At 38.8% G+C, this 11,255-nt stretch overlaps 1 protein-coding gene across 1 annotated transcript in view; it reads right to left on the bottom strand.

Annotated features, from left to right (window-relative positions):
- Window positions 1-2,305: 2,305 nt before the first annotated feature.
- Window positions 2,306-11,255, bottom strand: part of REEP3 (receptor accessory protein 3) — a 27,308-nt gene continuing 18,358 nt past the window's right edge. The window contains exons 6-8 of the mRNA XM_010010971.1: window positions 6,048-6,195; window positions 3,389-3,540; window positions 2,306-2,620 (exon numbers count right to left, since the gene is read on the bottom strand). Coding sequence (XP_010009273.1) covers window positions 2,564-2,620; window positions 3,389-3,540; window positions 6,048-6,195 — 357 coding nt within the window. The 3' untranslated portion in view covers window positions 2,306-2,563. The remainder of the gene's footprint in view (window positions 2,621-3,388; window positions 3,541-6,047; window positions 6,196-11,255) is intronic.

Raw genomic sequence — 11,255 nt, 5'->3', positions numbered from 1 at the left:
CTGACCCTGAGTGTGGTAGAGCCTAAACTACTCAAATGATCTCTAGTCCTGGAAACGTCAAAAGAACACAAGCCCTGAAACAGGATCTACGCAAACCTGTAACAGAAACTGTAATTCTGGAAGAAGGGCTTACCCTGCTCCTTCATGCAGGATTCAGATTGTAGAAAGATGACAATTTCACTGCCATGCTTACCAATAAAACAAACACAATGAGTTAAAGCAAGATGTGGCAACAAGTGCCCAAGGAGGACGCTCAACTAAAGAGTAACGGTTAAGAGATACCACACAAGGCCCAGGTTAGTCTAATTTTCAGAGTGGGTGAGATGCAAATACAAAAGCCTCAGTTTCCTCTAAGGTCTTACATACCTTAACACACAGATAACCCTTCCCTACATTCAGGGAAACAGATGAGAAGCACAAACATTCCTGGGACACAAGTGATAAACCACTTTGTCTCATCACTGCCTTCCCCACAGGCAACAGCTCTTTATAAAAGCTTGCAGTTTTGCACAAATTGCAGTTTTGGCTAGAGAATAGGATTTTTGCACTATATTCATTTTGCAGAGAGCAGCCTTCCTGTCTTCTGGTATGAAACTGCGTCTTCGAGTAAAGTAATGCAAGCTTTGGCCTTTAATCGGACATGGACTGTTGCAACTTCTTAATAAAGCATTTAACTTCCTTGGAGGTGCTCAAAGCACTGCACCATCATTATTGCTATATTTGACCAAGGCTTTGCACTTGGCTTACAGATGCCTGCAATAGCAAGTAACACATGCCAATACAGACCAGCTGCATTTTGAGCCCTACAATTCAAACCCTGGCCCAAGGTTCTCAGAATACTACTTCAAAGGCCAGTATACATTAACAGGCCATTAAGTGCCTACCCACAGCAAACCGAACCGCTACAGCTGTAATATAAAGAACAAAAACAGCGGCAGGCCCAAGCCTGAGGCATATGTTTAAAAGGGCTGCAGTAGACTTGCAGATGACTGTCATATCTGGGGGAAGGCTTAAGGCCTGTAGTCCAAGATCCAAAGATAAGAAGGCTCACACACCATTTTCTCTCCAAGAACAGTAACATCATCTCTCCCCATGCCAAGTAATAAAATGTTATCTGTGAAAAGTGGGTGTTTTCTCCTGAATCCACAGTAGAAATATAGTCAAACAGAAAACTAAAGTCAGCCTAATTCTCAGAATTGCAGAAAATAGAACCAAAGGGGACCTCAAAAAGTCATTTTGACAAGTCCCTGCCTTGAATGACATTCCAAAATTAATCTCTGTGCAAACGGTTTTGCCATGGGACTCTAGGTTATAAAATGGCTGTCTAAATTAGCTAGCCTTTTAGAAAGAGCTGCTTGCATGTAAATATTTTAGTAATAACTTTAGCAATAAAAGTACTACACAGCCGATTTTAGACTCCGCATATATATGAAATATACACACACATACGTGTTCCAATATATACATATATTAATTCTTAAAGCAATGCAGAGTAAAACCAAACCAGGGCCTGAATAATCTATCATATATGACTTCATGTCAGCATGACTTCTAACACACATCTGACGGGCTGATCAGATCCCTGAGGTCTATCACTGGAATTGCTACTAGTTTTACTTACCACAATTTTCACCAAAAACTGACTTAAATCGTGTAACATACCTCAAGGTAAAGGAGGAAGAAAGACACAAAAAAACCCCAAAAACAAACCACAAAGACAAAAACCCCACACAGCCTTGTAATATATAGAAAGGCACCTGATAATGTTGTTAAGTGTTAGTAGCAATTATCTACAGCATCCTAAGTGTACTTAAGCAATCAGGATAAATTAAAATAAGATCATGAAATACAAGAATTGCTGGCATTTGAAAGATAACTCTGACCTACCTAAGAAGTCATTAAAATGACATGTGCAGCTGTAAATCAGTAAGAGTGCAAAACTATACAGTTTTGCATAAAGTGCTAAATGTACCCTCACTTTGCACCTATTAGTGTTATATAAGTTTGTTAAGCTTGGCAATATGATGCAAAAAGATGATAATCTTAAAGACGTACCATACCTACCTTATCTTTCCTCTCCCTTCCCTACCATCATTGACCATCCTTTAAAACTGAACATCTTTAAATTACACAAAGGCCTTTTCAGGAATTGTAGTTCAGAAAAGTATTTCAAGTATACCTATCTTTCTATGTAAACTTGGGGATACTTTGGGTTCAATTTTCACAAGTTCCAAATACTTCTGCTAATTCATTTGGAGTTGTAATTATTTTCGTCTGTTCAGTACCTCTGGAAAAAGACTGTTTCCTATTACTCATTTAACTCCCATTTAAGGAGTGCTGACATCCATATTACAACTTGTCCAGATCTAAGTCTAAACAACAAGCAGTTACAGAAAAGCAGAGTAATACTTTATCTGACCGTTTAGGTTCATAAAACCAAGTCCTACCATTTCTATTAATATACACTCATTATATGAATCATACAAAGATCTTTATCACTTGACACGGTGAATTCAAGTTATTATAATACAGCAGTTTGTCTTGCAGGCATTGTGCAATACACTTAGAAGTATACAGCAGGTCTCTTCTTTACTCTGTATTTCAGTGATCCATACCGTATCTGAGGGAAAATAAAAATTATAACAAAGAGTTGAGATCACTTCAGGCAGAAATATTGTTTACCTTTCTGCTAATCCAATCTAGTAAGAATTTTTAAATGTGCTTTGGATGCTCCACAGTTTCAGAAAAAGAAGCTACCTATGACTGAACAAGATACAGTTTAAAAGAATTAGGCAAGACAGGTAAGTCTCAACTGTTTTCCCAGAATTACCCAAAAGCTTCTATAAGATTCCATAGAGATTTATCCTGAAGTATCCTTAAATCATGTGACATGTGCAAATATAAAGCACTTTGAATCTTACACAGAATTTTCTCTTTGTGGGTTAAAATCAAAGCAGGCTATTTTAATTCCCATATGTCTATGGGAATTAAAAAAATTCTGAGTCTTCTGTAATCCAACTGAATTGATGTTTAAGCATGCACAACCAAGACACACAAATGCAGATGACAATATCACTACCTACATCCCTTTCAAGGTAAGCATTTCCTAGAGTCTGGGCTTGGTGGTGCCAGAATTAGCATTACAAGCATAGAGTCTATTTCATCTCCTCACCCTTTTTCCTCACTTAGTTCATCTTGTTCATGTTTTTCCCTTAAACACCCCAAAGTAGAAAAGCTCCAAGCTCAGAAACTGTTACCACATATTTCCTTCTCCATTTAGCATTCTACAACCCAGTTATCTTAAGACTTAGACCAAAAAAAAAAAAAAAAAAAAAGCCAAGGTACATTGCTAAAACCAAACTCAACACTTAGCCAAGATTATACTTACCTCTTTACGGCCTTTAATACTTTTCACAGATTTCATGCTCTGAGTTCTTCGAAGGCCTCTCTGAGCAAACATTTCATCCTCTGAATGTGTCCCCTCCATCTCTTCATCTGTTTTATCATCTCCAGGATTTTTTTCCAGTGGAGTTTTGTAACCTTTAAAACACAGTTTTATAAAAAAGTTGTATAAGAAGTAACTGTAACTTTTAGATTTCTAAGAAAGCCAGGAGTTTCATCTTTAGCACACATCCTTCATTCTTTTAAACAATATGGTCAGCCTGCCAGCTGTTTCAAAACAGTGAAACACCTTGTCTGCCAGGAACTTGTTACTTTCAATTCTGCCATTTGTAAGTAACAAGCCACTTTGTGCCATATGTATGTGATGCAGTAGTTCCCCAACTGTCAAAATTTAAACCACCAGCCTGCTACCATCTTCTGCTTTTTGTAGTGAAAACCTGAACTGCAAAAACCTCAGTGGTCATCTTGAGAAGTACTTAAGGTTTTTGGCCACAGTCCCCATGGGAGGAGGGTTTGACAGGATGATCTTTAAAGGTCCCTTCCAGTCCAAAGCGTTCTACGATTCATAGGATCTTTCTTCCACTTGCATACCACTGGTTATTTAATACCAAAGTTCTTTTCAGATGGATACAATGCCAAAATACTTACTAGCAAGGGTTGTTCACATCCTGCAAAAACAGGACCAAGATTATTACCAAAGCTGCTCACTAGAGGGCGCAAACTGCTTAAAAACACATCCTGAAAATATTCTTGGGGTCCAAAAGCCGTGAATCCCCATCAGAGACGTATCATAAAGCCCCCAAATGTAGTCTGATTCTTTCCCCCTCGCCAAGCTCTCCTTTTTTAAGGCCATACCAGAATGTACAAGATGTAACACTCAGGGACACCTTTTAGACTCGAAACCCAACTTTATTCATGTACATTTCACCTTAAGCCAGTATTTCCCTTAGGCTTATTTAGATTCTTCTCCTTTGGTCATTTCCCCCCACCACCCCACCCCCCGAAATTAGAATCACAATCGCCCACTTCACAGCTACTTCACACAGACTTGCATCTTCTGCCATTCTAGAGACTACATGTCTCTGCCTCCAATACAGTTTCAATTCATCTTTTTCAACATAGAAGATTTAAATTGCATCCTGACTGGGGATGTTTGCAGTGACACCAGCACTTCTTTATCTCTATTTCTAACATCTCTTATGATGCGTCAAAATCGTATTTGCCTTTTTCACAGCAAGCATATTGGCAGCTTAGTCATCCTATGATCAATGTCCTTCTACAACCAAGTATTTTGAACTAATTTGCAAAGGACCTCCCAGCTCAGACAAAAACACCCAACATTCTGCTAAGTGCAACAAAATACTGCATAGTGCTCCTAACTCTATCCATGGTTTGCTCTTTTTTTTTTTTGATCTCTAATGCTGAAGAAAATTCTAAGAAATGAGAAGAGGTGTACACAAGGCTTAGTCCAGGAGTAGAAATAATCAAGTTAAACTAGCTCTAAGAAAGCTCACATTTTGACATGTGACATTGAATCTTACAAGCAGTGGTTATTTACACAGTATAAACTGTGCTTGCTTTTTTTTTTCCCTAATGGAGTTTTGAGCATTTCCAAGCTATTTCAGTTACATAACTAATGGTCTCTTACTGAGGAACAGCCCCTGCAAAAAAACTGCAGTGACATCATCCCTAATGCAACTAGATTAATTCATGGGTTGTACCATGGCCAGTGCCCCCCCGTCTTTACACTGACCTGCACAGGATACCTTCTGAGCTCAATTAACAATGCAGCTTAGGGCCATTCAAAGCGGCCATTTATTTCTCAGAAACACCATGGGCTACCATTAAATTCCTGGAATTCCTTGTACTCCCATTCTCAAAATAGAGGAATTAGAAGAAATGATGGGCTTAGGTGAAAAGAAATAGAACAGAACTATTTCTTTTGTGGGAAATAACTACTTTACAGTGTAGCTTCACCATTTAAGAAGGTGCAATTGACAGCCTTCCACTGAAACCTTCCTTCAAAGATCACAGGCTCAAGAACAAAGTGATGATAACAACAACAACAAATGTAAAAATAAAATAAGACTAATAATAAAATATCTCTTAAAAAATATTGGTCACCACACAATGCACCATCAGCTTTTGAGCACTGATGTGCATCAGTCCATTATAACAATGCCTTCATTATTCCTATCACCAGCCATTTCACATTTTGAACTACCATGAAGACCTACTGAATTCATTTCCACTAATTTTCCCTCAAAATTCCTTGAGCTTCCGTAAGTCACCATATTTAACTTTTTGTACATTTGTCACAGAAACACCACTTAATCACATTTTTTTTCACTTCCAATTAAGCTTTACTTTGGCAAGGAATTCACTGCTAATTGGCAAAGTTATGAGTAATGAGTACAGTATGACTACACTTTCAGTGGCTGCAATACAAAAATAATTCAGGGAGGATTTCTTCAATTGTCACAATATCTCTTGCTCAAGTCAACTCTGTCTAGACAAAGTATACTGGAATTCTTAGAGGCCTTTTCCATTTCTACAAGGGATAAATGTATTTCTGCTTTCCCACTTCTGTCTTCAGTAAACTGTTCTTTTAGCTAGGGGAAAAAAAAAATAAAATAGATACTTACCTGAAGATTCACTTGCAGAGGCTCTGATCTTCTTTTTAGCTTCTGGTAATGTCTGATACGGTCTCTGTCCTACTGGCTCATCTCCTTGTATAGTAGTCAAATCATGCATACTGAAGCTTCTCAGTTTCTCAGTTATGGCACCTTGACTCTGAAATACAGCAACAGTATCTTTGACAACAAAGCAGATATTTAACTTTGCTGTCAATTTAGGCGAAGATGTTTAAGCCCATGCTTCCTGTTGCACTACAAAATTCATTTAACATAAGCATGCAACAGATTTGCCTTTGCTTTACTGCTTTAACTCAGGCTTAACTGTATATTGCTCCTAGATGAAACGGTTACAGAAACTAGCAGTTTCGTTACAAGTGTCTCATTTTGCTCCTTTAATCTGAGCAACTAAAGGCTTTTTTGGTGAGGGGAAGTGTTTCAATGGGGGGCAAGGAGGGCGGGACACAACACACATCAGAAACATGGTACTTCTCCAGCAGCACTAGGTACTGTGACAGTGAGTTTAACACTTCCTGTTTTAAAAGTGTGGTTGAAGATAAGGATATCCGCTCTTTCATATTTTACACTCCACAAATCTGAATATGCACAAGTGTTAAAAATACACTCTGCAACATTAACTCAAGTAACCGAGAAACTGGCAGCACTACAACAGCTCTAGTTGTCAGAAACTTGAAACCACAAACCAAAGAGATCCTGCCTGGACCACAAGCTAGCAGATTCTCATACTAATGTAGCTTTAATGACATAATACCAACCCAAAATCTAATGCTACAGATAAGAATAGTTGACCACATTTGAACATTAGTATTGTCTTCCTTCCCTGATTGGCTTTACATCTTTTCTACCTGGGACATACAGAAAGTTCCTTTTTGGAAAGAATGGTCATCAAGCAGCTTGTCATCTTAACATCAGATGATGCTGTTATTAAAGCACTGAAGAATAATTTATTGTATAAGCAACTAAAAATACAAGCACATCACTCAATGTCATGTTAAAATAACATTTAATTCCTTCCTCTCTGGCATATGAGTCAAAAAAATAACCATTTCAGAAGAAGGTTAACATGCCTATGCATTAATTCTACTTCAAGCAAGGGTTCAAGATTTCATTTCATTCTTACAAATGAAACAACATACTTTCATTCTTATAAATGAAGCTTTTAACTGAAAATCCTCATTTGAGCAATGTGTTAGCTAGCAGTAGAAGAAACCCACACACCTTTCTCTGAAACAGTACAAGCAAGTACAAGACAGTTCTTGCACCACTGGCCACAGCCATTTGTTCCCACCCTCATGGCAACAACTGTTTGCAGATGGTAGACCAGCACACTAAATTATTCCATGTTAAAAATAGCCACGTGAAGCAAAGAGACAGTAGTGATACTCCTTAAGGTTGCATGGCTACCAAAGGGAGGATGGGGGGGAAAGGGAACTTAATATTAATTTTCTACTGACTAGCAATTAGTGTAGCATGTAAAACTAGGTATGCTACACAGGACATAAGAACTTTAATTCTTGCAACATACATTGCCACTAAACATTAACAAAGGAAGGTTTTCGTATGAGAGAAGCGGAAGCCTTTACTTTTCTAGTTCTTCCTACATACATGTAGGATGATTGACGGGTCTCAAGAACACAACTACAGCTTGCCTTTGAGTTAAAATGCACTATGGACAACATACAGTCTGTGTATAACCTATTGTAGAAATTCTTAAGTTAACTTTATTCCCTAAAATGGCTTATTTAAGGCACGTCTGCCCTGCCTTAAGCCAGGAATCCTGCCCTTCCACTCCTCCTCCTCTCACATTGAAAAGCATTTGCATGGTAAACCAAATCAGGAACTAGCTATGCCTGAGAATTTACAGTCAGATCCTAGGACAATATAGCAGAGAACTGGAGAGACAGGACTGCCTCTTTCAACAACTAACAGCTTACAGTATGTGCTATAACACTCAAGACTGTTGATCTGTCTGTATCCACTGCTTTAAGATATGCAATTGGACTTGGGTTTCCATCACTGAACACTTACGAATGCATAAAAATGGATGCTATTGGTTCTCAGCAGAATCCATAGAAATAATTTAGCACAACCCCACTCGCTAAGTGTGGACATAATCCAGTGACAGAAGCTGGATTCTTCCAGAAGCTAAAGTATAGAAAGACACACCTGCCTAACAGTTGCACAGCGAGTTCATTCATCATGTTATATACTACAAAAAGACATGTGGAAAATGTACCAGATAACGTAATTAAAATTATAATAACATGCTAAGAAGTCACATAACAAGCCTGTATTTCCTATTCTACTACAAATATAGTGGCTAGGTCCAAGCTAGAAACGTTCAGCCTTATTGTTCAGTGCAGCTTTGGGATAAAGGATTTTGTTCTTCGAAGAGGGGGAAAAGAGTCAACTATGTGCCATAAAATAACACTGTTTCCTTAACCACGCTGCACGCTTGCTTAAGCTAGAACTCCTGTGGTGCACTGCCTCATGCAGGGAGGACAAACGGATTCATGCAATGGGCCCTTCATTCCAAAACTACTCACTAGGATGGAAAGTTTTACTCAAGTTACACACAGCAAAAGTTAAGAAGTTTGAAAGGATACATATACAAATAAGAGATGCAACACACACACACACACCCGAGAGACACAGTAGGAACGGGGACTGCACAACCACTGCTGTACTGCACAGTCATGGTCACACATTATACTAATCCTACGCAAGTACTACCTAGTCTCCTGCTTGAATGCAGTCTCCATCCCAAACCTATAAAGATCCAGTTTAGACAAATCAAGATTGATTTCTACTCCACCACTGCACAGATTAATTGAAGGCTACATTTCAAGGAGTTTTGTGTGTGTTTTAATTATTAAAAGAAAAAAAAAGCTGCAACAAAAACCAACCCATCACTATGCTCATACAGCACTTAAGATTTACAAAGATTCTTCCATGCTCCATACCCAGAAGCAGCAGATAATTGCTTTATGCTGAAACAAAGCATTCCAGATCTGGATTACCATCAACTCAGAACAAAAGTCTGGCTGAAAAATACTATATACCCTCCTACTGCAGGAAATGTGAGATTAAATACCCTCTACTGCAGGAAATACGAGATTAAATACTCTCTACTGCAGGAAACGTGAAAGTAACATTCACATTTAGAATATTAATGCATTAAGAAATTTGGTGTCTTGTTTCAAAGCTGAGAGTTACTAGGTCACAGCTTGGAAGATGTTTGCCCACAAAACAGAAGTAGAGCAATCCAATTGCAGGTGGACCTGAAAGGGGATCTCCCGCTTCCACACTCATGCCATGGGTATGACAGCATCAATCACCTCTCCCCAGACATACACAGAGCCCCAATATACTGCTCACAAGAAGATGACAGAGTTGCCACAGTTGCCACACCTGCACTGGTGTCCCATTATTTCAACAGTTCCTACCAGTAAGGAAGAAATATAGCAGGCTGCATCCAGCCCAGAGGCTGCCAACTAAATTACACCACAAAACATTGAGACACACACATTTACAATTACAATGCAGGCAAAAAAAGCACAGAAAAACTTCAGTGCTCAAGTATCTATGTAAGTGAATGCTGAAGAGATGAACCAGAAAGTTTGTGTTGTCTTAAACAAAAAGCAAGTCTTAAAGACCGAGTTTATTTATTTAACAGCATTTGCTAAAACACACAAAATGCTTTTGAGAGACCACATGCATTACCAGTGACCAATCTGAAACACTAATTAAAGTTGTAATAGGTTTCTAAATCCAGTTTTTTATAAATATAGCCTACTTAAGGGACTCCTTTTGAGACTACTCAGACTCCAGTAAGCTATTAGTATGTGGTCTCATCAGCTGACCCTCATATATGAAATGCCATTCTCTACTTTGTTACTGAGTATGTATTTTTATAGTCTATATGCTTAACCCAGGGAAGTTGCTCTAAGCAGACACCACACAGTGTCTGCTGCAGGGATTCTTTTTTGTTGTTATTGCTTAAATCGGACTTGCACCCCCTCAGTGGTCAGGATCACTGAATAATGCTTGCCTTCATTGGACAAGTTCTCAATGGATTCTGCATCCACAGAAATGCTTGGAGCTTTGTGGCTGCAGAGCTGCAGTGTGCAGCACCCACATTCCCAGCTGTTCTCTCCCTGATCCAATCAAGGTTGACAGGGAATGATTTCTGTTCCCTCTCAACCTGGAGAGGGACTGCTGTCCCGTGAATGACCTCTGCAGCATGCCAGGCAGTCCCAGCAGGGAAGAAGAATGAAAGCAATATTCCTAGTGAGCTGAGCTGTTCGTACTGATACTGGCTGTATGCCACGGCTGGCTGCAAGATACCTCCTTCCTCTGCCATGCCCTGAGCGGGAAGAAGAGGAAGTCTGTACAAGGCCTTTAGACTAATACTCAACCAGCAAAGAGGCAGCAGACCCAGGATGACTCAAAGACAGGCAGAAACACAGCCCTCAAAATATATTATCATCACCACCACGAAATACTACTTTACAAATGAACAATAATTGTATGACCTCATTAAGAAGGACAATGTGTGTCACAGCTTAATCAGCAGCTGTCCCAAATGTGGTGATACAGAAACCAGTTTTCACTAGTAACTTGGAAAGTCAGAATTTGTGTTGGCAAGAATTGGAATGTACAGTTAACTAGCATCTCAGAAGATCTGGAAAGCAGATGCATCAAAATACAAGCTATATCAGTGGAACTTAGTGTTGTAGATATAATTTCCACAAATCCATATACTATTGAGCTGAAAGAGCCCCAACAACTTTCCTATCATTAGAGGCATCTTGTTGATTATTTTATATCCCAAAGAAAATTTTTATTAATAGACTGGAAAAGTCAGCCCAGACTATACTTCATCTCAAACTTCTGAAAGTGGGAATTTACAAAGATTTCTTTTCTGCCACATTAAGTAACACAATTTATTTTGTTAATGTATGCTATTTAGCAAGTTTTGAAACACTAAATTTTATGTGAACAGTGGCTAACTAGTGCCAGCTAAAAATATCAGTATGGGAATCTAAGTTATAAACCATGACTCCTGCCAATTACATTTCAACTGAACTACAGTGGAGCAGGTTTAAATCTATGTCAAATTTCAGTAGACTGACCTGGCTGACTGCTCCAGCCTCCCCTAGAGAGCCAACTACCCTTTTAATTCCTTTTACAACCCCT

The sequence above is a fragment of the Nestor notabilis genome, unplaced genomic scaffold (genome assembly GCF_000696875.1).
Source record: "Nestor notabilis isolate BGI_N333 unplaced genomic scaffold, ASM69687v1 scaffold29263, whole genome shotgun sequence".
Lineage (NCBI taxonomy): Eukaryota > Metazoa > Chordata > Aves > Psittaciformes > Psittacidae > Nestor > Nestor notabilis.
This window is presented reverse-complemented; position numbering and strand designations above follow the sequence as displayed.